At 47.5% G+C, this 25,000-nt stretch overlaps 2 protein-coding genes across 2 annotated transcripts in view; one reads left to right on the top strand and one right to left on the bottom strand.

The window, feature by feature from the left end:
- The window catches only part of LOC308371851 (neurofibromin), a gene marked incomplete at its 5' end in the record, with an annotated part of 62,496 nt that overhangs the window by 6,609 nt on the left and 30,887 nt on the right, over positions 1 to 25,000 (top strand). The window contains 10 exons of the mRNA XM_080846852.1: positions 14 to 149; positions 3,267 to 3,425; positions 4,352 to 4,449; positions 4,838 to 4,984; positions 5,934 to 6,080; positions 6,445 to 6,555; positions 19,547 to 19,979; positions 21,065 to 21,405; positions 22,159 to 22,361; positions 23,760 to 23,953. Coding sequence (XP_080702978.1) covers positions 14 to 149; positions 3,267 to 3,425; positions 4,352 to 4,449; positions 4,838 to 4,984; positions 5,934 to 6,080; positions 6,445 to 6,555; positions 19,547 to 19,979; positions 21,065 to 21,405; positions 22,159 to 22,361; positions 23,760 to 23,953 — 1,969 coding nt within the window. The remainder of the gene's footprint in view (positions 1 to 13; positions 150 to 3,266; positions 3,426 to 4,351; positions 4,450 to 4,837; positions 4,985 to 5,933; positions 6,081 to 6,444; positions 6,556 to 19,546; positions 19,980 to 21,064; positions 21,406 to 22,158; positions 22,362 to 23,759; positions 23,954 to 25,000) is intronic.
- Positions 8,776 to 11,642, bottom strand: LOC308367306 (oligodendrocyte-myelin glycoprotein-like; the record flags this gene model as incomplete). The annotated part of the gene is made up of 2 exons (XM_080841193.1): positions 8,776 to 10,069; positions 11,629 to 11,642. The coding sequence occupies 2 exons, from the start codon at positions 11,640 to 11,642 to the stop codon at positions 8,776 to 8,778; spliced, it is 1,308 nt and encodes a 435-aa protein (XP_080697319.1).

Genomic DNA, 25,000 nt, shown 5'->3' with positions numbered 1-25,000 from the left:
GCACCCTTTCCAGGCTGGAGGCGGGGGAGATCCTGGACGAGAACCAGAGGAACCTGCGTCAGATGACCCAACGCTTCTTCCAGGCCATCGTCACTTCCTCCACAGAGTTCCCCCCGCAGCTCAGGAGCGTGTGCCACTGCCTCTTCCAGGTATGCTAGCGTGTGTGTGTGTGTGTGTGTGTGTGTGTGTGTGTGTGTGTGTGTGTGTGTGTGTGTGTGTGTGTGTGTGTGTGTGTGTGCAGCTCAGGAGCGTGTGCCACTGCCTCTTCCAGGTATGCTAGCGTGTGTGTGTGTGTGTGTGTGTGCGTGTGTGTGTGTGTGCAGCTCAGGAGCGTGTGCCACTGCCTCTTCCAGGTATGCTAGCGTGTGTGTGTGTGTGTGTGTGTGTGTGTGTGCAGCTCAGGAGCGTGTGCCACTGCCTCTTCCAGGTATGCTAGCGTGTGTGTGTGTGTGTGTTTGTGTGTGTGTGTGTGTGTGCAGCTCAGGAGCGTGTGCCACTGCCTCTTCCAGGTATGCTAGCGTGTGTGTGTGTGTGTGTGTGTGTGTGTGTGTGTGTGTGTGTGTGCAGCTCAGGAGCGTGTGCCACTGCCTCTTCCAGGTATGCTAGCGTGTGTGTGTGTGTGTGTGTGTGTGTGCAGCTCAGGAGCGTGTGCCACTGCCTCTTCCAGGTATGCTAGCTTGTGTGAGTGTGAGTGTGAGTGTGAGTGTGAGTGTGAGTGTGAGTGTGAGTGTGAGTGTGAGTGTGTGTGTGCAGCTCAGGAGCGTCTGCCACTGCCTCTTCCAGGTATGCTATAGCGCCCTCTGTTGGGCAGAGCTAGGCACAAGGAGCAGTCAGGGAGCTGCAGCTGATGTTTTCACACAGGGCTTGTGTCTTCCCTGACTTGAACTGAAGGGGTGTGTGTGTGTGTGTGTGTGTGTGTGTGTGTGTGAGTGTATTGTATGTTTTTGTGTGTGTGTGTGTGTGTGCGTGCGTGTGTGCGTGCGCATGGGTGTGTGTGCGTGCGCGTGGGCGTGCGTGCTCGGTGCGTGCGTGCGTGCGTGCGTGCGTGCGTGTGTGTGTGCGTGTGTGTGTGAGTGAGTGTGGCTAGCGCTGTGACATTGTTCTGCTCATCTTTGTCCCGTAGGCCACGTGCCACTCCCTCCTGAGCAAAGCCCCAGTAAAAGACAGAAAGGAGGGCGATAAAGCAGTAAGTCACGGGGTACCCCCTCCACTGTCCCCCGACCGTCAAAATAAAGCACCTCAGTCTCCTGAATGACTCTCTGTTTTTAATCTGAAAACTACTCCACACTGCCGCCCTGCTGGCTATCACCACCTCCAACCATCACTACTAATCTCCCTGCCGCTGAAGGAGGCTCCAAATTAACGCTCCTCACGAGCACCTCTGTGGCTCTGCGCCTCCCTCCGCGCCTCCTTCAGGTTCTCCTCTTGTGGGTCGGTGTGGGGTCTTCTCTTGGGTTGGCTTTTTGGGGTCAGGGTTCGGGTCGGGTCGGGTCGGGCCGGTGACTGTGAGAGGAGGAGGAGGATGATGATGATGATGAGGAGGAGGAGGAATATTATGATGATGAAGACGAGGAGGCTTTCATCTAGAGGAAAGGAAAAGAGGGCAAACACACACACACTCCTCTCATTACTGAGAAGCCCAGCGCAATCACAGCTGCAGTAACTCACACACACACACACACACACACACAATCACAGCTGCAGTAACTAAAGCTAGTGTGTAGGAGTTCTCTCTTTTTCTCTGGGAGGGGTTTCCTTTGATCCAGCGCCTATCTAAAGTCTCTCAGATGTGCATCCATCTCCCCTTCTCCCTGTTTCCCCCTCGATGGGCCCACACACAGGCCTCTAGTGAAGCATCTCTCCTCTCTCTCTCACTCACACACACACACACACACACACACACACACTCTGCTTGTTTCCCTCTCGATGGGCCCACACACAGGCCTCTAGTGAAGCATCTCTCCTCTCTCTCTCACTCACACACACACACACACACACACACACTCTGCTTGTTTCCCCCTCGATGGGCCCACACACAGGCCTCTAATGAAGCTTCTCACGAGAGAGGACCTCCCCCCCGCCTCTCTGTTCTCTTCTCTCTTCTCTCTTACTCACACACACACACTCACACTCACACTCACACTCACACTCACACACACACTGGTCACACACACACACACACGCACACACACACACACACACACGCACTGGTCACACACACACACTCTCACACACACACACACACACACACGCACACACACGCACACGCACTGGTCACACACTCTGCTTGTTCTGTCTGGCTGTGGTCACGGGCACATGCAAAAGTTCTCCGTCCTGTCAGCCTAACCGTGTGCTTCCTGTCCTGAACTATCCTATGAATGAATACCAACCTCAGGGTGCAGGAAATCAGTCTTTATCGTCTTCGTATGATCATGAAGAAATGATGGCTGAAACAGGGTATTAGATCATCGAGCACTTAAAGTAACACTACGCAGCAATTTGACACTTTTTAAGGTATGGTTTTATAGGCAACTAGTGTTGGTACCGTCCTCAGATTAATTTTGTTAGCATATGGTCATGTGAAGGACAGATAAACAACTGTGTCTTTCCCACTAGCCTTCCAGGATATGGCCTATTTAGTTCTGTGAACCGGGCTGGAATACCCTGCAAAAATGGAAGTAAAGCTTTCACAGCATGGTATTGCCAGCTATACGGCCAAAAGACACCAGTCAGTGTGTTGGCAAGCTTCTATCAGTGTCAGTGTTGGTGGTGGCCTTTTAGGTAGTTAGCTAGCTAGTTTTGGATCAGAACACCTTAACGCTGCTTTAAAAGTCTTTAAGCTGTATTAAAATGGATTTTAATATATTATGTAATGGGTTGTCATTTACGGAATAGTTAAGCTTGTTTCCTAGAATATGACTCAGCCTGTGTACTCAGTCATATTCATTCATATCCTTTGGTAGTTTAGAAAACCTGTAAAGGTGTACTTTTGAGGGTCTCAGTCAGGTTAACTACCTGATCTTGACGCCTATCTGATCCATTTGTTGTGTGTTAGTCTCCTTTGTACTCCAGCAGTACCTCCTTGGGCAGATTTGGTAGTGAGGTTCATCTCACCCCGACCCCCCCCCCCCCCCCCCCCCCAGCACTACAGTAACACTAGTTGCCAGGCGACCCTTCCTCTGCCTTTGCTAATCTGCCCCTCATGTATCTCTCCATTCTAAACTGCCTCCCCCTCCTGCCCCCCCCCTCCCTTCTCTTCCCCCCAGGTGGTAAGTCAGCGGTTCCCTCAGAACAGCATCGGCGCGGTGGGCAGTGCCATGTTCCTGCGCTTCATCAACCCTGCCATCGTGTCGCCCTATGAGGCGGGCATCCTGGACAAGAAGCCTCCGCCCAGGATAGAGAGGGGCCTCAAGCTCATGTCAAAGGTCAGAGAACCTCCGCTTTCCGCTCACTACATGTCTGTCTGTCTGTCTGTCTGTCCGTCTGTCTGTCCGTCTGTCCGTCTGTCCGTCTGTCTGTCTGTCTGTCTGTCTCTCCGTCTGTCTGTCTGTCTGTCTGTCTGTCTGTCTGTCTGTCTGTCTGTCTGTCTGTCTGTCTGTCTGTCTGTCTGTCTGTCCGTCTGTCTGTCTCTCTGCCTGTCTGTCTGTCTGTCTGTCTGTCTGTCTGTCTCTCCGTCTGTCTGTCTGTCTGTCTGTCTGTGTGTCTGTCTGTCTGTCTGTCTGTCTGTCTGTCTGTCTGTCTGTCTGTCTGTCCGTCTGTCTGTCTCTCTGCCTGTCTGTCTGTCTGTCTGTCTGTCTGTCCGTCCGTCTGTCTGTCTGTCTGTCTGTCTGTCTGTCTGTCTGTCCGTCTGTCTGTCTCTCCGTCTGTCTGTCTGTCTGTCTGTCTGTCTGTCTGTCTGTCCGTCTGTCCTTCGGTCTATATGTCTGTCTCTCCGTCTGTCTTTCTGTCTGTCTGTCTGTCTGTCCGTCTGTCCTTTGGTCTATCTGTCTGTCTCTCCGTCTGTCTGTCTGTTTGTCTCTCTGGCTTTCTGTCCGTCTGTCTGTCTGTCTGTCTGTCTGTCTGTCTGTCTGTCTGTCTCTCCATCTGTCTGTCTGTCTGTCTGTCTGCCTGTCTCTCCGTCTGTCTCTCTCTCCGTCTCTCTTTCTCTCCGTCTGTCTGTCTGTCTGTCTGTCTGTCTGTCTCTCCGTCTGTCTCTCTCTCCGTCTCTCTTTCTCTCTGTCTGTCTGTCTGTCTGTCTGTCTGTCTATTTGCCCTTCTGTCCATCCAGTCAGTCCATCTAAAGGGACAGGAGGTCATCCTGCATTATGAAGCCCTCATATTTGAAACTGTGTTTTTCTCCCCCCCCCCTCAGATTCTGCAGAGTATTGCGAACCACGTGCTGTTCACGAAGGAGGAGCACATGAGGCCGTTTAACGACTTTGTGAAAAGCAACTTTGATGCGGCCAGAAAGTGAGTCAAGTCCCCCAGCACTGCTTCCTTATGGTGATGTCACTGCCAGTTCCGCCTTTTTGACCAATCAGGAGCGTAGTAAATGTAAACTCTCAGTGAGCCGCAGAATCATCCAAATTCTTTTTGCCTTAGCTTTGAGACTATGTGTATGTAAATAGGATTATGTAACTATACAATTGAATTGAAAATGGACTGTATTGATATAAAGACAAGTGACTAGATAGCTTCTAACTGACTAGCCTGCTCACTAGCTCACTAGTCCAGTCTGTTATGCTATTTCCACACGCTACACCAGACCCACTGAAAGTGATGGAAGCATATACAGTAGCGTCGCTGTCATGGGTTTGCAGCGTATTGGAGTTGACCCGGGTCCTGGATGTCTGTGCAGGTTTTTCTTAGACATCGCCTCTGACTGCCCGGCCAGCGACTCGGTGAACCACAGCCTCTCCTTCATCAGCGACGGCAACGTCCTGGCTCTGCACCGCCTCCTGTGGAACAACCAGGAGAAGATCGGCCAGTACCTCTCCAGCAACAGGTCAGATATCTGCTCTCTCTCCTGCTCTCTCCCGGGTCCTCTCCCTGCTCTCTCCTGCTCTCTCCCGGGTCCTCTCACTGCTTTCTCCCGGGTCCTCTCCCTGCTCTCTCCCGGGTCCTCTCCCTGCTCTCTCCCGGGTCCTCTCCCTGCTCTCTCCTGCTCTCTCCCGGGTCCTCTTCCTGCTCTCTCCCGGGTCCTCTCCCTGCTCTCTCCCGGGTCCTCTCCCTGCTCTCACCCGGGTCCTCTCCCTGCTCTCTCTCGGGTCGTCTCCCTGCTCTCTCCCGGGTCCTCTCCCTGCTCTCTCCCAGGTCCTCTACCTGCTCTCTCCCGGGTCCTCTCCCTGCTCTCTCCCGGGTCCTTTTCCTGCTCTCTCCAGGGTCCTCTTCCTGCTCTCTCCCGGGTCCTCTCCCTGCTCTCTCCCGGGTCCTCTCCCTGCTCTCTCCCGGGTCCTCTTCCTGCTCTCTCCAGGGTCCTCTTCCTGCTCTCTCCCGGGTCCTCTCCCTGCTCTCTCCCGGGTCCTCTCCCTGCTCTCTCCCGGGTCCTCTCCCTGCTCTCTCCCGGGTCCTCTCCCTGCTCTCTCCCGGGTCCTCTCCCTGCTCTCTCCCGGGTCCTCTCCCTGCTCTCTCCCGGGTCCTCTCCCTGCTCTCTCCCGTGTCCTCGTAAGGAGGCAGAAAGTTTGTGAACCCCTTAGAGATTTCTGACAATATAGATGAATATGCCCTTAACTGTGATCATCAGAAGAAAAGTCCATTAATAAAGAGAAGCCTGTTGAATATGAATATGCTTCGTACCACATATCTACATTATTTTTAGCATGAAGTATTACATTAATAATACATTATAATAAATACATCAATAAATATTACATTAATGAAATGCATTCACAAAAATATCACTAAAAGCAACAATTTGAAGTGACTAATGCGTTATTGTCTATTTTTCCCAAAAGGGACCACAAGGCTGTGGGAAGAAGGCCGTTTGATAAAATGGCGACCCTGTTGGCGTACCTGGGGCCCCCCGAACACAAACCCGTGGCAGAGACACACTGGTCCAGCCTCAACCTCACCAGCTCCAAGTTTGAGGAGTTCATGACCAGGTAAAGCTGGCAACAGCCCTCTAGGAAACCTGCCCTGTGGGATGTGTACCTTGGGTTAGTAGGGATAGGCGCGCTATACTTCAAAAAAATATAAATGCGTTTTCGGGTGCGAGTAAAAGAATGTTAACTATGAGTAGAATAAAAACCGCACTCTCAAGCTTTTCTCAATAATATGAAGACCAGTTTATTGTCGTCACACTGACGATGGCTTAAGGCCTAAGCGCGTCTGTGCAAAAATGAACTGGTCTTAATATTATTGAGAAAAGCTTGAGAGTGCGGTTTTTATTCTTCTCATGTTTACCTTGGGTAACATTACATTACACTGGGTGGGGAGAGAGCTCTAAGATGTGTGTCCTTTCTCCAGGCACCAGGTCCATGAGAAAGAGGAGTTCAAAGCACTCAAGACCCTCAACATATTCTACCAGGCTGGCACCTCGAAGAATGGAAACCCTGTCTTCTATTACATTACGCGGAGGTAAGGAGAAGTTTACCTCAATCAACGCAAGTATTATAGTTCTTCTATTGCATAACACATTATGGTGAATTTAGTTATGGTCAAGAGCCAGTTCTTCTATTGCATAACACATTATGGTGAATTTAGTTATGGTCAAGAAGAGCCAGTTCTTCTATTGATAAAGCACTATGGTGAACTTAGTTATGGTCAAGAGCCAGTTCTTCTGTTGATAACTCACTATGGTGAGTTTAGTTATGGTCGAGAGCGACTTCTTCTATTGCATAACGCATTATGGTAAACTTAGTTATGGTCAAGAGCCAGTTCTTCTATTAGGTAACACAAATGTAAGGAGAAGTTCACTTCAGTTCACATGAGTATCACCAGAGGAATTCAGTCATGGTGTATGGGCAGTTGTTTTATTTTTGTGATTGGCTCTGTGTTTGAGTTGTCCTTTGCTGGTTTAATGTAGTGAAGTGTATGTATATATATATATATATATATATATATAATGTAGTGTAGTTTATGTTGGCATTGAAGGTACAGGAGAATTAGGATTTAAGACTCAGCGAGGAGCAGACTGTGAGCACCATACAGCTGTCAGACTGACTATTGAACATTCAGTCCTCGTGCATAGGCTATGTGTCCTTGTGCATTCAGTCCTCGTGCATAGGCTGTGTGTGTGCATTCAGTCCTAGTGCATAGGCTATGTGTGTGCATTCAGTCCTAGTGCATAGGCTCTGTGTCCTCGTGCATTCAGTCCTAGTGCATAGGCTATGTGTCCTCGTGCATTCAGTCCTCGTGCATAGGCTGTGTGTGTGCATTCAGTCCTAGTGCATAGGCTGTGTGTGTGCACTCGTGCATAGGCTATGTGTGTGTGTGCATTCAGTCTCTGGTGCATAGGCTATGTGCATAGCTATGCTATGTGTCCTAGTGTTTAGCCATGCTATGTGTATGCAAAACGGAAACGTGCTCCACACTTGTTCCTTCTAGGCCAGGGGTCTCAAACTCAAATTACCCGGGGGCCGATGAGCGTCCAGTCTGGTCAATGGGGGGCCAGATTTTTACGGTAAAAGTTGGGGTGGCCCATTTAAATTAATGGAACTTTAAAAATGATTTCGTTTTAATCAATGGACCTTTTAAAATGATTTTGTTTTAATCAATGGACCTTTGTGGGCCGTATAAAATCCCTTGGGGTGCCGGAATTGACCCCTGACTTAGACGCTCAATCGATCACAGAGGAGGAACAGAGAAGGTCAACTCTACTCCCGGCATGTGAAGCAGGGAGCTAACCCTGTCTGTTAGCATGTAGCCTTTGAGACCCCTGTTCTAGGCTGTCACTGATAAGATGAAAGACTGGAGCCACTGAAGTAGAGATTTAACACACTGTCACAATGGGTGCTCCAATGAATGATTTCAGTTATATTGGGAAGTGTAGCGGTGTCTGGTGTATCTATTTAGCGTTTGAAGTGTGTTTCTCACTAAGCATTTGAACTCGCTCGGGCTTCCAAAGTCGTCTCTTTATTTATAGTAATGACAATTTTATTGTACAGGATTCAGTGCCTCAACTCTCCAATTTGAAATGTCCTCTTCAGTTCAGAAACTCAACGTCAGTGTTCACAAGAATATGAAATCGGTTTTAATTACACACAGTCATTAACGCAGCTGAAAGAACTCTACACACTGTAATGTAAACCATGTGCATTAGTATTCTGACAGCACTGTGTGTACATGAACAGGACATTTAGTGTTTTTAGTCCAATATTCACTAAGCAGTTCTGTATTCAAACTGATGTGTTTATTTACTGTAAACAAAACTCATTAATTTGCTGTAAGCAAAACAGCATCTTCTTCAATCCTGTGAGTCACCCAAGAGTTAGAGAAGTAGTAATAGTCTCAGTCTGTTCTCAACACATAATCCCAGTTAAATCTGCCTCTTCATTCTCAACACATAATCCCAGTTTAATCTGCCTCTTCATTCTCAACACATAATCCCAGTTAAATCTGCCTCTTCATTCTCAACGCATAATCCCAATTAAATCTGCCTCTTCATTCTCAACACATAATCCCAGTTTAATTTGCCGCTTCATTCTCAACACATAATCCCAGTTAAATCTGCTTCTTCATTCTGAACACATAATCCCAGTTTAATTTGCCTTTTCATTCCCAACACATAATCCCAGTTTAATCTGCCTCTTCATTCTCAAGGTGTTTGATGTAGCGTCACAGTGGCTTGTCCGAGGGTTAAAGCACCAGCGCAAATGCAGGTAGAAGTAAAACCATAGCTGCCAAGGCTTCTGGTCTGTGGCCGCGGCCGTGGTTTGGGTCTTTTCCCTGGTTGGTTTTCTTGACGCTGCGCGTTCGTAGCGTGGTCGTCTTCCGCGTGCTGGTGGTGAGGATGGCCTCCGTCGAGTCGTAATCGCTGGCGGTGAAGTATCTCTGCGTGGTGTAATCCTCGTCAAACGTCGACGGACTATCCGGCGGCCGCGAGGTCACGTAGGAACCGCCGGGAGGCCACCTGCTCTCGTAGTCCGGCGTGCTGCCGAGCGTCTCTCGAGGTCGGTGTATGTCCAGGAGGGCCGACTCGGGCCAATAACCCGCAGTGACGGCTCGCATGTGGGGGTCGTGGGGGGGGCGGTGGTGGTGACGGTGTCCGAGGTCCACCTCTGCATCCATGCCGGGCGTGTTCGGGGGCAGGGTGAAGGAGGCGTAGTGCCAGCCTCGGGTGGTGCCCAGGTGCGTCTCCCCGCAGGTGTGCCACGTGTGGCAGGGGCAGCCCAGCACGCTGGCGTGGGTCCGCCGCAGCCAGGACAGCAGATAGCTGATGTTCCGCTGCTCGTCACACGCCCACGGGTTGTCGCCCAGGGTCACGAGCCGCAGCAGCGCCAGGCGCTCGAACGACCCGTCGCTCACCGCCGTGAAGCGGTTCCCGTGCAGGTAGAGGCGCGACAGCCGCGTCAGCCGGTCCAGCGAGCCCGGCAGGATCTGCACCAGCGTGTTGTGCGACAGGTCCACCGCCTCCACGTTGCGCGGGATGTTGGTGGGCACCGTCCAGAAGCGGTTGCGGCTCAGGTTGAGCGTGCGCAGCGACGGCAGCGTGTTGTTGATGAAGACAACGCGCTCCAGCCGATTCGCCGACAGGTCCAGCACGCGCAGGTTCCAGTGGTATGCCGTGTCGTTCTTGTGCAGCAGCCGCAGGCGGTTCCCGGACGCCCGGAGCTCCCAGAGGGCGCGCGGCAGCTCGGCGGGCAGGCGGCTCAGCCGGTTGTGGGACAGGTCGAGGCTGCGCAGGTGGCTGAAGGGGCTGAGCACGTGGTCCAGTTGGTCGGAGAGGCGGTTGAGCGAGAGGTTGAGGGAGTGGATGTTGTGCCGCAGGCCGCCGGGCAGGAGACGGGCACCGCGCCGCGAGCAGTCCACCTCCCGGTGGGTCTCGCTGCACACGCACCCCGCCGGGCACACCGCCAGCAGCGCATGTGCCATCGCGATCGCCACGGAGACCAGTGCCACCAAGGCCCAGGGTGCCACCATCAGGAAACACCTGCAGACCAAACACAAAAAAAAGGGGGCAGGTCGTCATGGTGACGGGCATAAAGCAGTGACGGGCATCAAGTGTGGTTGGGCATCGCATCGAACGGGCATGTGTGGACGGGCATCGAAGCACTGGCATGGCTAGAGGACACAAGCTTAGTCATTTAACAGTATTGAGATGTACTTTGTGACATACGAATATATATGAGTGTGGTTCTGAACGAAGGAGAAGATCATGTGTCCGACATCTCAAGCATTAGAAATCAAGACACTCGTACGAAATACAGCATGCAGTTTTAAACACTGGCACATACGTAGGCTGAAACGAGCCCTTTCCACTCCGATGGGATCAGTTTACTCTTTAAGTGCTGGATTATGTACTACTGGGGATTGGGGAACTGAATCGACATATAATACACACACTGCACATTACACACACTGCTATCCTCCAACGCGCCCCTCCTCCTCTTTAGGAAATGTTAAACTAGCCTGCAGTAGCATTAGATTTAAACATTAATCTAAAAAAGAAAGTATGATGTCCTCTGTTTAGATGCCCTATAGGTGTCAAAGTCTAGTACAGGATGAGACTCACCCTCGCTGTATCTGTATCTGAGACTCACCCTACTCTGTTTCTGCAGTTGAATGCAGAGGTGGGAGATGGTAGAGGTGGGAGATGGCTCGCCTGTGCCCCTGCTATGGGTTCAGCTAGTGTGTCCCCCCCCCCCCCACCTCTGACGTGGCACAAGTAACACGCCTCCAGCGTCCTAACGACGGCGGACAGCGGAGTGACCCCGCACACCTGCCCCTGGTGTGGCTCTGGAAAACCTGTCCTTATCAGGCGGTGTGATCTGGCACAGGCTGCCGCAGAGTTACTGCAGACACCTTCCCCCAGGCATACGAATAGAGCTGTCGGAGCCTATGAGTAACCAGTGCGGAGGGGCAACAACGTTAGACGTGCGGCCCATTGATTTCCTTACCCCCATTAGGGTTATTTAAAAATGTGCTAGATAATTGCTTTCAAGTCCAGAGTCCCCACGGCCCCCCCTCGTAGTGCCCGGTACGGACATGATCCATCAAGGAGAGGCAGCTATTGATCTCAGCGTCTGCATCACGGTAGCGTCGCTCCTCCACATGCTAAATGAAAGTGATGATTAGTAAGCTGCATGGAGCGGCTAAAACAGATGCAGCATGTCTCCGAGTGGAATATGGCATGTGGTCTGTGTGTGTGTGTGTGTGTGTGTGTGTGTGTGTGTGTGTGTGTGTGTGTGTGTGTGTGTGTGCGTGAGAGTGAGTTTTGTGTTTCGTTCTGAACTGGGGTTTCTTCTGTAGATGGTCAGTGGTCTGCGCTAAAAAAAAAGTGGTGTGTGTTACAAAGTGTGTGTGTACGATTGTCTAATAGAACGCTTTGTTAAACTAAGTGTTAGTGAACGTTTGTGTCATTGCATGCTCTTGCCTGTGTGTGTGTGTGTGTGTGTGTGTGTGTGTGTGTGTGTGTGTGAAAAGCCCACGCCTCTCACCTCCTTTCGTTTTCTTTCTTTCTGTCTTTCCTTTGTTTCGGTCATTACTCACCTTCCCCTCGTCATCATTTCACTGACATTTCCTCCTGTCCTCTCTCGTTCTCTCTTCCTCCTCGCGTCTTCTCTCTCGTTCTCTCTCCCTCCTCGCGTCTTCTCTCTCTCTTCTCTTTCCTTTTTTTGTCTTTGTCCTTTGAAAGGCTGAAGTGAATGACTGATAACTGCTAGTTTATGCTCTCCCCCTCTTCTCCTCTCTCCCCTTCTCCTCTCTCTTCCCCTCCTCTCTCCTCCTCTTGTCTCTGTGAGTGGTGTTTAAGTCCAGTCTTGCAGCTCTGATCTGGTGATACAGGCAGCCCTCCTCCCCTCTTCTCTTCTCTCTTCTCTTCTCTTCTCTTCTCCTCTCTTCTCCTCTCCTCTCTCCTCTCTAGTCTCTGTTAGTGGTGTTTAAGTCCAGATTTGCAGCTCTGTTCTGGTACTGCAGGCAGCCCTCCTCCTCTCTTCTCCTCTCTTCTCCTCTCTTCTCTTCTCTCTTCTCCTCTCTTCTCTTCTCTTCTCTTCTCCCCTCCTCTCTCCTCTCTAGTCTCTGTTAGTGGTGTTTTAAGTCCAGATTTGCAGCTCTGTTCTGGTACTGCAGGCAGCCCTCCTCCCCTCTTCTCCTCTCCTCTCCTCTCTTCTCTCTTCTCCTCTCTTCTCTCTTCTCCTCTCTTCTCTTCTCTCTTCTCCTCTCTTCTCTTCTCTCTTCTCTTCTCTCTTCTCCTCTCTCCTCTTCTCCTCTCTTCTCTTCTCTCTTCTCCTCACTTCTCTTCTCTCTTCTCCTCTCTTCTCTTCTCCTCTCTTCTCTTCTCTTTTCTTTTCTCTTCTCCTCTCCTCTCTTCTCTTCTCCTCCTCTCTTGTCTCTGTGAGTGTTTTTTAGTCCAGTCTTGCAGCTCTGTCCTGGTGATACAGGCTTCCCTCCTCCCCTCTTCTCTTCTCCTCTCTTTTCTTCTCCTCTCTCCCCTCTTCTCTTCTCCTCTCTTCTCTTCTCTTTTCTCTCCTCTCTTCTCTCCTCCTCTCTCCTCCTCTCTGGTCTCTGTGAGCTCTGTCCTGGTGATGCAGGCAGCCCCAGTTGGAGCTAGGGAGCTCACCTCTCCACTGCAGCAGCCTCTCACACACTGCTTATTTCACTCCGATCAAGGCGGTGCGGAGTCTGTGTGTGTGTGTGTGTGTGTGTGAGAGAGAGAGAGGGGGAGAGAGAGAGAGAGAGAGAGAGAGAGAGAGAGAGGGAGAAAAGGGATGGGGCGGAAGAGGAGATAAATGCAGAGTAGTGTAGTCCCTCTGCAACTGACGATGGGGCAGGGAACTGCTGACTGCAGTGTTTTATTGTTCCTCCCACCCCTCCCCTAACACCCCCCCCAACTCCCTCACACACTCACACACTCACACACTCACACTCACACACTCACAAACACCCCTAATCCTTTACTTTCCCCCTTTCCATTTTTCTTTCCTGTTATTGTTTCCACGCCGGCTCCTGGGGATGTGAGCTCTTAATATCGTGAGAGGCCATTCTGGCACAGCCAGCGCTCCCTCCCCCGGACGTGTGTGTGTGTGTGTGTGTGTGTGAACCCTCTTGGACAGGACCCGTCTCAGATGACTGTCTCCTGACCTTTGGTTTACACTCGTAGCTTCATGCTCACAAGTTACGGAACAAACGTAATGCAACCCGATCCTCTGCACTGCACTGAGATCAGGGGCGCAGATAGCACTGGGGACAGGGGGGGACATGTCCCCCCCCCCCAGATTCATAGTGACCCCGATCCGTCCCCCCCCCACTCTATCTACGTAAGGCGACAATCATCAGTTAATAACTCTGCACAGCTGATTAGGCGATGCTAGCGTCCCCCCCAGTTTAAAAATACATCTACACCGCTGCCTGAGATATATTGACATTGAAGCAGGTTCAGCTCTCTGTTGCGGAGCGTATGTTTTAATGATTATACCCACGTTCCGTCATCAGTTTTTTTAAAAGCCCACTGCATGCCTGGTGTTGCCAGGCAGGTGAATGGCTGCTGTTTGCCGCGGCGGATCATGCTAACAAAAGGCGCTAGACGGGTGCGGAAGCGGACTGGAGGAGGCTTTTCTTTCTCCTTCTCTGTCTCTTTCTCTTTTCTCCCCTCCTGCCGGAGTGAAAAGGAGACATTCTTTGAGAGGCAGGCGATGCTGCTCAGCACCACTATGACTCCTGACTGCTAATGGACCAGCCTAGCACCACGTGTGTGTGTGTGTGTGTGTGTGTGTGTGTGTGTGTGTGTGTGTGTGTGTGTGTGTGTGTGTGTGTTTGGGAAAGGGATCTCATTACATCTTTCAGTGGTAGTAAACACACGCACACTAAAACACATATATATTATAATCTCTCACACACACTAAACTGCCAACACATACATAAACAGATCTGCTAACCCTGTGTGTGTGTGTGTGTGTGTGTGTGTGTGTGTCTGTGTGTCTGTGTGTGTGTTTGTGTGTTTGTTTGTTTGTTTGTTTGTATTGTACAATGTACTGACCAAAACACTGGCAAGCTCAGAGAAATGTCCTGGTGACAAACACTGGACTGATTCTGTCCTTAAGTCTTTAATTTCATAGTGCATTTCATAACAGGTCCTCATGAAAATAGAATATTAACCAGAAGCAAAGGGAACTAGTCACAAAGTGGAGAAGTGGTGATGGGTCATAAAAATGGGAGTTGTACCACCAATAGGAAGACCAGTGCCTATTTATGAGCATGAGGCCATGATATTATTTTTAAGTTAAAGTTTAAGAAAATAAGAAAGTAAGATGGAAAAATAGATTTTTATGTAAAATATACTGCAGAATAGTATTTATTTATACTTAATTCATTGTCTGTATCAATTTTTTTTTTTCAGTAAACAAAAGTTCAAGTATTCTTGCTGTGCCTATTATTTTAATGACATTATTTGTGCACTACATTCATCAATCTTTTTTCACATTTGTGGTACTTCGAAAAGACCTGAAGTAAAGCGCTATTAAGCAAAAATAAGCAATACCAACATTAAATGATTCAGTAGAAAAAGTTTTACAAATGACCCTTACAAGTGGACCAAATATCTTCATGTAAAGAATTCCAGTAGGGCTATTAACACCTGAAGTCCGAAAATAAAGAGAAATCCGTGGCAATTCTATTTAGAATCAGCGTGTTTGCCCCATAACAGTTCCGAGGGCGTCATAACCACGCCCACACCAGTCTTCAGGCCTCAGAGTTAACACACACACACACACACACACACACACACACACACACACACACACTCACACACACCCTAACACACACACACACACACACACACACACACACACACACACACACTCACACACACCCTAACACACACACACACACACACACACACACACACACACACACACCCTAACACACACACACACACACACACACACACACACACAGAGCCACTTCCCCCTCCAGCCAACGTCTCCTCTGGGCTGCTTTTAGTTTCCATCCGGCATGTTCTACGACCCGCCAGTCACACCTTTAGTCTCAGCGATGGTGTTGTGCGCCGCCTCGTCCGTGTTCTCCTCAGGCTTCTCGGCTTCGCTGACTGAACTTTTATTAGCGTCGGAGTTGCCAGCCGCAGCCGTCTTGTCACTCTCACTGCCGGGGTTCTCGTTCGCGTCCTTCTCCTCCTGCTCCTTGGATTGGTTGTTCTCCGCCTGACTCTCCCCGTCACCCTCTTCGTCTCTCGCCGTCTCTGTCTCTGACTTCATCTCCATCTCGTCCTCTTTGCCGACCTCTGACATCATGATGGTGGCCTCGTCGTCGTCATCGGCCCTCCTTCTGCCGTTTGCCTTGTTGGCACGGGTGTCGAAGGAGTAGCCGCCGATCTGGCGTTTAAGGTGGCGCACCTGGCAAGCCAGAGCCACAGTGCTAAACAGCAGAATCACGCAGCCTAGAGCCAGACCCCACATGACGAGAACAGACGGGCATCTGAGTTCCAGTAACTCGGTCAACGTTTGGCAGGTCTGAACGGCAGGCTTGACATTGGTGGTGGTCGATGCTGGTGTGCTAGCCTTTGTGACGATTGGTGTTCTTCTGACCGTTGTTTGGTCAAGCTGTGTCGAAGCGTCAGAAGAAACAGTAGAAATAAGCTCAGTTACATCCAAAGTTGTTCCAAGTTTAAAGCCTTTTGTGTTCACATGAGTAGGCTCTGGAGTGTTAGTCATGTTGTCAGCCATTGTCCTGAAGATGGTGGCTATCAGAATGGCAGCGCATAGCAGTGAAGACTTCATACTTCCTGTGGGAAATCTGATCAAAAGGAGGCTGAGTCAGTGTTTGCATAGTGTAGATATAATCACCAAAAATAGTTTATAATTTCATTAAATGTGTTAATTAATTAATTAAATCTCTGAGGCAAAGACATTTACGTTTTGGTTTTCTGATCTTGTTTAGTTCTAAATACCACAACATTTACTAAAAATAAATAAATAAAATCAGATCAAATACACCTTGATAAAGTGCATAAAGTGGGTTTCTATTCATAGGTAAAGTACAATGAAGAACAACACATTTTTGACTTCTGCACAACACATACAAATTAATTTATTTTTGTTTACTCATGAAGTTATACATTCAAAGTTTTTCTTTTTTAATGGTTTTCATTTTAATGAGCTGTCCATTTTAAGTCAGATTTGATAGAAGCCGACAATCGCGCCAGGCCATAGATAACTGTGCCCAAGTGTTACTGGTATCACCCTTCTCTTAAATAATCTTAAATGATCACTGATTATAAACATCAGAGTAGAGGACAGCAGTCTGGTTACCTGGTTCAGAAGTGCGCTCTTTGGTTGCGATGCTGGGCTTCAGGTGAGTACTCAAGCAGACCTCGGGGCTTACAGTTACCACCTGCAACTGATGGAGGAAGTGCTGTCTGTACTAAAGAAGCTTGTGATACACAGATGTGTGTTCTCTCTCCCCCCCCCCTCTCTTTCTCCCTCTCTTTTTCACGCCAGTGACTTGTTTCCTGTTCTTCTCTCAGTTCTGCTTGGGTCTTTTTTGGATATTTATAACCCCCTGCTGTGTGTGGGTGTTGTCACGTACATTCAGAATGCTTCTGAGGCCGTTCATGCATTGGTCGTAGGAGTCGAACGAGAGTACCGTTATAAATAGTGAGATGATGAAATAGTAAGAGTCTTATAGTCAACCCTATTACAGTATGAACGATAGGCACAGAATGTACTCCATATTTCCGATAATGGCTGCACAGTAAATTGAATCCCTTCGTTACGTTGAAGGGCTGTACTGTATTCAGCTTTGCAGTATGTTCCCAGGTTTTTGGGGTCACAGTGTTAAATGGCTGTGGAGTATCAGGGAAAGACTACATTTCCCTTCTTTTTTGTGAAGGTATTGAATAGGCTACTGTAATACCACAAGAAATGCATCATTTTATTAAACAACATTATTAAAACTAGACCTAGCACATAGCGGTGCGTTATATGGCTGCCGAATGAATGAGAATGAGCAAGAATTATGGGAAATAAGAATAGTTTCCATTCAAAGAAAAATGTGTTATCTTGGATGATAACGTTTCTGAAAAAAATAGACTAAACGTTTGTTGTATGTAAGTAAGTGAGTGTAAACTTAAAGAACTCAAGTTTGTGGATGTGGCGTCCACTCTGGCGAATATGATGACGAGTGTGACTTTATAACAGATATATAGTCTTGTGTTAAATTTGAGAATTTTTTGAATACATGTGTAGTACCAAAATTTTCCAAAAATAAACTTGAATTTTAAAACACATTTGAGACCATACCATCATCATGGCCTCAGCAATCAGCTATGCATCATTGCTGGATTAAACCATATCTGTAAACTAGTATTCCTGTTGGTGGTACAACTCACATTTTATGACCCATCGCCACTTCTCCACTGTGTGAATAGTTCCCTTTGCTTCTGGGAAATCTTCTATTTGCCTGAGGACCTGTAATGAACCAACAACATGAGCTTCATTGTATTAACGTACTTGCTAATTATTTACAAAGTTTTGAGAAATATGCAAGCATAAATGAAATGTAGGATTATTAGTTGAAGGCAAGAACATGTTTGCAAACAATACTAAATGTAGAACATAACAGGACCGTTATCATAATAAGTTCAAATATAGTGTAAACAGCAATCATCTGGGTCCAAGATGAATGTGTGAACTGGCCCAAGTAGTGGAAGGTTGAATGATTTGAGCTCTTCAGCAGGTGAAAGATGAAATAGCTTCTATATGCCATTATGAATGAGCATACAACATTCCATTACGATTGGCCGTTCACACAGGTATGACTTGGCTGCTGAATTTTGATTGGCTGTTGGTAACCACCTTGATGAGCAAGCCAAATGGAACTTTAATAGATGTGAGCAAAATATATAAGCATAAAAGTATAAGCATACCAAATTTCAAAATGTAAGCTTAAGTGGTTTGTGAGATATTGAAATGTGTCAGTTGAAGCGCGCCGCCTACGGACAAAATTTCATAAAATTTGATGTGCTTCCAAAAGAATATGGTAGTGATGCAGCGTGGGACATTTTGTGTATTTCGTGCTAGATGTTTGCTTTCAACAACACTCACTAGGTGGCGCTCCTCCACATAATCTAGGGTAAAGTGCCCCTAGAGGGCAACTGATTTTGTATAAATCGGCAGTGGTGCAGTAGGTAGAGAAGTCGTTTAGTAATCAGAAGGTTGCTAGTTTGATCCCCTGTTGAAGCGTCCTTGAGCAAGACACTGAACCTTTAATTTCTCCTAATGTTGGTGCTGCGGTGGTCACTACAGTATTGACGCATGAACAAAAAATATTTAAATTCTATATATTTGCAGTTAAAAGACTTACTTTGTCATGTGATGCATGTATGCAATTTTTTTGGTAGCCTAAAGAGAGTTGTTAATTTGATAGACTGTATTTATCGGTTTTTGTAACAAGTACAAACCCAGATATTCTGTGTCACCCAGTACCAATTGGTATAAATACATACGAGCATCGCATCCCCAACTTCTGTCAGAAAAAGTATGTGAAATTAGCTGTAGCTAAACTTTCCTTTTCTACCAGTTACCTAATGAAGGTGTTTGTTTTTGGTCTTTTGTGAAATGTAATGTTATTTAAGATCTAGATGAAGGCTCCAATAAAGTATTCAGTCTTCTCTCATTTCCCCTTTCTGTGGAGCCAGACCGCTGGCAGGCGTGCAGTTCACATCCTACTCTGCAGTTATTCCAACCGCATGGTGAACGCTGCCGTGCCAACCCAGGGCGGCCATCATGGTGTTGTTCTGTAGACCTGGCAGATTACCGCTTCTATGCCATCTTAATTTCAATTTAAAAAAATGGCTGATGCTTTGCTAGCATCTTAAGCCCAGGGAGGATGACTGAAAATGACTGCTAACATATTTTCTTTCGTGGTGGTCAGTTTTGTCACCAGGACTATGAAGAGCCACTTGATTGGTGAATGCCACATGGCTGATGGCCACAGGAATCAAAGCCCTACACTGATTGGTCACACTTGTGCATGATTTTAACAAGCCAATGGGAAACAAAACATCTTAGTAGGGATAGGTGTGCTCTACTTCGAAAATAAATGCGATTTTGGGTGCGAGTAAAAGAATGTTAACTTGGAGTAGAAAAAAACGCACTCTCAAGCTTTTCTCATAGCTATTTCATTTAGACCAGTTTATTTCCAGACACGTTTCGGCCTGATGGAGGAACCTACACTGACGATGGCTTAGGCCGAAACGCATCTGTAAATAAACGGGTCTAAATGAAACAAAACATCTTGTCACCGAAGTAGCACATGCTAACTGGCTGAAGCTAACCCTCTAAATCCTGACCCCCTGATCATGTGCCGGTCTCTCTTCCACCACCCTCCAACACCCCCACTCCCTTTCAGGCATCATGACCTTTAACCTTTAACCTTTGCCCCCTCTGTTGTGCAGGTTTAAGACGGGTCAGATCAACGGCGACCTGCTCATCTACCACGTGCTGCTCACGCTAAAGCCGTACTACGCCAAGCCCTACGAGATCGTGGTGGACCTGACCCACGCCGGGCCCAGCAACCGCTTCAAGACCGACTTCCTGTCCAAGTGGTTCGTGGTGTTCCCGGGCTTCGCCTACGAGAACGTGGCGGCCATCTACATCTACAACTGCAACACGTGGGTGCGCGAGTACACCAAGTACCACGAGCGGCTGCTGACGGGCCTGAAGGGCAGCAAGAAGCTCCTCTTCATCGACTCGCCGGCACGCCTCGCTGAGCATGTGGAGCCCGACCAGCAGAAGCTCCCCGCCGCCACGCTAGCCCTCGAGGAGGACCTCAAGGTCTTCCACAACGCCCTGAAGCTCGCCCACAAGGACACCAAAGTCTCCATCAAGGTGCGATTCACAAGCTGATGGAACGACTTTGCGGTCATTTAGTGGTGTTCTGCTGACGATAGTAAAAGTACTTCAGATGCCATGTCAGAGATTTTTTTTAGATTTAGATTAGATTCAACTTTATTGTCATTGCACAGAGTACAAGTACTGAGACAACGAAATGCAGTTTAGCATCTAACCAGTAAGTGCAAAATAGCAATAAAAGTGCAGAGTATGTGCAAATGTAGGGTGGACTAAGTGAATAAATATGATATGTACAGTAAGAGTTAGAATATGACACAGAATTGATATATAAACAGAATTGAATAGCAGCAATTGAGGTAAGGCTTCCTTACACAACTTAACTTCCTGTCTTTTATACCATTTTGGGGTTCAGTGTTGTTCTCAATCAATTGGTGTAATAACTGTTCATGTTCCTTTTCCTGATGTTAGGAGCAGCGAGGCTCATGACCTTCAATAACCCACCAATGACATAGGCGCCTTTGAACTGCTCTTTTTCCTGCTTTTTGTAGCAAAAAAAAAAAAAACTACAAACAAGGCTGACTTCAGTTAGTTTTTATGGGCACAAATGACACACAGTAACACACATGTGCATATATAGTGGTGATCAGGACACACACAAACACACACGCAGGCCTGAGGTTGTAGTGAAGGTTATTTCTGCATTTCTCCCATCCTGGACTGTCCTTCCTCCAGGACCCCCCAGGAGCAGTGGGCAGCCTTTATGGTTAGGGAGAGTTTGCCCAATGGACTTGGGTGCTAACCGGGAACTCTGATTCCTAGAAGTCTGCTCTGTCTCCTGATTCACGGAGTAAAATGTCCCACATAACTAATATTTAATGTTTTAAAATTGACAATCAACCTTTATCAACCATATTGTTACTATCTATGACTTATTATTTTTTGTATTTTGTATTATTATTATTATTTATTTATATTCATTTACATTTACATGATTTTACATTTTATGTAAACATGCTTTGGCAACGTTGTATTGTATGCAGTCATGCCAATAAAGCCTTTTGAATTGAAATTGAATTGAATTGTAAATAAAAGCTGACCACTGTTCCCGTTGCCCTGTCCAGGTGGGTTCCAACGCAGTCCAGGTGACCTCAGCGGAGCGCACGCGTGTGCTGGGCCAGTCGGTCTTCCTGAACGACATCTACTACGCCTCGGAGATCGAGGAGATCTGCCTGGTGGACGAGAACCAGTTCACGCTGACCATCGCCAACCAGGGCACGCCGCTCACCTTCATGCACCAGGAGTGCGAGGCCATCGTCCACTCCATCATCCACATCCGCACGCGCTGGGAACTCTCCCAGCCCGACTCCATCCCCCAGCACACCAAGATCAGGCCCAAAGACGTGCCGGGGACGCTGCTCAACATCGCCCTGCTCAACCTGGGCAGCTCCGACCCCAGCCTCAGGTACAGCCGAGGAGGATGCTTGTGTTTCTTTTTTTAAGATTTGTTTTTGGGCTTTTTATGCTTTTAATTGACAGAGCAGTGAAGATTGTGACATGACAGGAAATGAGAGGGATAAGAGGTGGGGAGTAGACAGGAGAAATGGCATCGGGCTGGATTCGAACCAGTGTCCTCCTTGAGCGTCAAGCCTGAATGTGGTCGGGGCTACTGTTTGAGCCACAGTGCCCCCCCAGATGCTTGTATTTCTGTGGCTCTGCTGTCGGGGGTCCTACAGATTGTTTCTTTTTAGACTGATTCATTGTAGTTGTAGGTTTCTTTAAAAAAAAAAAAAAAAAGCTGGTAAAACATTATCATTGTTTCTGGAATTTGAACATCATGCAGTCTGTTTACACCTTCCAGCTCTGCATTCTAAAACTGTATTTCAGTCCCAATCTGCATCTTGTTCTTTGCTTTTTTTTTCTCTGTTAAAATGTTTTAAGTTGCTCATGCCATAAATCAGAGAGTCAGGTTATGAGTGTCTGATTAACACTAAGATCTTCAGACTTCGAATCAGTTCATCTGATCAACACTAAGACCTTCAGTCTTTGAGGCAGTTCATCTGATCAACACTAAGACCTTCAGTCTTCAAGTCGGTTCATCTGATCAACACTAAGATCTTCAGTCTTCAAGTCGGTTCATCTGATCAACACTAAGATCTTCAGTCTTTTCCGATCCTTAAAACTGCTTTAAACCTCAAATCACTCTTCATTATGACAGGTCTGCTGCCTACAATCTGCTGTGTGCCTTAACCTGCACGTTCAACCTGAAGATCGAGGGTCAGCTGCTGGAGACGTCAGGCCTCTGTATCCCAGCCAACAACACGCTCTTCATCGTGTCCATCAGCAAGACCCTGGCAGCCAACGAGCCTCACCTCACCCTGGAGTTCCTGGAGGAGTGCATCTCCGGCTTCAGCAAATCCAGTTAGTACCTCAACCTTCTGACCTCAAAATTTTGTCTCCTACAATATGTGCATGCTCATATCGCTTTAAAACAACGTTCAATTCCAGTCAGAACATAACAGCACCTTACACTTTTCTGCAGGAGGCTTAAAAATGTCAGTCCTATCACTATGGTAAATGTCAAGTCCTATGACTATGGTAAATGTCCAGTCCTATCGCTATGGTAAATGTCCAGTCCTATCACTATGGTAAATGGCCAGTCCTATTGCTATGGTAAATGTCCAGTCCTATCGCTATGGTAAATGTCCAGTCCTATCACTATGGTAAATGTCCTGTCCTATCACTATGGTAAATGTCCTGTCCTATCACTATGGTAAATGTCCTGTCCTATCACTATGGTAAATGTCCTGTCCTATCACTATGGTAAATGTCCTGTCCTATCACTATGGTAAATGTCCAGTCCTATCACTATGGTAAATGTCCAGTCCTATCACTATGGTAAATGTCCGGTACTATCACTATGGTAAATGTCCAGTCCTATCGCTATGGTAAATGTCCGGTACTATCACTATGGTAAATGTCCAGTCCTATCGCTATGGTAAATGGCCGGTCCTATCACTATGGTAAATGTCCAAGAGCGTCTTTAACAGGATGTTCTTTCAGCATGAGCACAGGAAGTTCGTGGTTTGAGCCTGCAGGCTTTGGGCGCATAACTATAATCAATCCACTGAGCTTCTTTAGGAAGAAGGATGTACCAGAACAATCTGAAATCATACAGAGGCCTTAACAAAAAGCCTGTTTAATATCCTGTGATATGAACACAGCTATGAGTAGGTTTAATTTCAAAATAAACAAGGTTTAATTTCAGTATTGAAAATTCTTGGTTTGGGTCTACAGACCTTAGGCATGTACAAAGATGGATCCACTATGCATCTTTTTGAAAAGCATTTTGTTCCTCCTTTCCTTAAATACAAACACAAAAGAGTTTAAGTGTATTTGAATAAGCTGAAGGTAACTGTTAGATGCCCTTGTTTATCTCTGCATATACAAGTTTATGTGCATCTTAATATAAGTGTTGGATCCCCCTGTTGTCTGCGCTTTAAGAGTTTAAATGCTATATGAGCTAAATTGTATGTGCCTGCATCGAAGTACTTAAGTACATCTGTATTTGCTGAATTTAATCTTTTATCCTTGTACATAGAATTGAAATGCTTCTGTGCGAGCTGTTGCATTCCCTTGTTGTATCTGCCTATTGTTTAAATGTATATGTGTAAGTGGAGTTAAAGTGTGAGATTGCCCTGTAATATCTGTTTTAAGGTATATGTGTAAGTTGAGATGTCGTGTGTGTGGTTCAAATACTTATTTTCCCCACTGTGTGTGTGTGTGTGTGTGTGTGTGTGTGTGTGTGTGTGTGTGCAGGTATTGAGCTGAAGCACCTGTGTCTAGAGTACATGACCCCGTGGCTGCTGAACTTGGTGCGCTTCTGCAAACACAACGACGACGCCAAGCGCCAGCGGGTCTCCGCCATACTGGACAAGCTCATCACCATGACGATTAACGAGAAACAGATGTACCCCTCCATCCAGGCCAAGATATGGGGCAGCCTTGGGCAGGTACTACTTCAACCAGCAGCCTCTCCCTTTCTTCTCTCAATCTCTCTTTCCTTCTATTTCTCCTCTCTCCCCCCTCTCTCTCCCTCTCTCTCTCTTTCTCCCCCCCTCTCTCTCCCTCTCTCTCTCTCTCTCTCCCTCGCTCTCTCCCTCACTCTCTCTGACTCACTCACTCTCTCTCTCCCTCCCTCTCTCTCTCTCTCTCACTCACTCACTCTCCCCCCTCTCCCTCTCTCTCTCTCTCTCTCTCTCCCTCCCTCTCTCTCTCTCTCTCTCCCTCTCTCTCTCTCTCGCTCTCTCCCTCACTCTCTCTCACTCGCTCTCTCTTTCTCATTCACTCTCTCCCCCTTTCCCTCTCTCTCCCTCTCTCTCTCTCTCCCTCTCTCTCCCTCTCTCTCCCTCTCTCTCTCTCTCCCTCTCTCTCCCTCTCCCTCTCCCTCTCTCTGGCTCATAACCATAACAGTATCTAAGAATATAAATGTGACAAATATACTCCAGATACTCCCCCGAGGCCGACACTCCGGCTCTCGTATCCAGCTGTAAAACTGTATTGATCTGGAACATTCTGCTCACTAGTCAGCAAGTCTAAATGCTCCTTCATGCATTATTACATGGTCAAACCCACGACTGCATGATGTCAGCTAAGGGTGTGAACCCAAATGAAAGGAGCGGTGGGCTGACAATGCATTATTTCCATTTATTACACGGCTGTTTTTAATGCTGTAGAATGCTCCATTCACTTGAATGGGGCTTCCCAACGTTCTGCGGTCAGTTATTAACCGATACCTGACCGTTGCTATGCAATAATGACCGCTGTCAAGGAAAGTGGCCTTTTTGCCTCTGATTCACGTCTTTCGTAGCACTCCGCAAGTAGTCCGTTTTATCCCTTATAAATTATCCCTTACTCATTCTTCTAGAAGTTATAAAAGTGGCAGAAGCCATGGGCATGCATTCGTGCGTGGCTTGCATAGTCTGTGTAGGCATAACTGCTAAACCTGATAAGCCATTAAGTTCATATGTAGAATATTACTGCGTATAATGTTGTTCGTA

This window comes from Sprattus sprattus (assembly GCF_963457725.1).
Source record: "Sprattus sprattus genome assembly, chromosome: 1".
NCBI classification, from domain to species: domain Eukaryota; kingdom Metazoa; phylum Chordata; class Actinopteri; order Clupeiformes; family Clupeidae; genus Sprattus; species Sprattus sprattus.
Note: the sequence above shows the minus strand (reverse complement) of the source record. Positions and strands in the feature narration are given on the sequence as shown.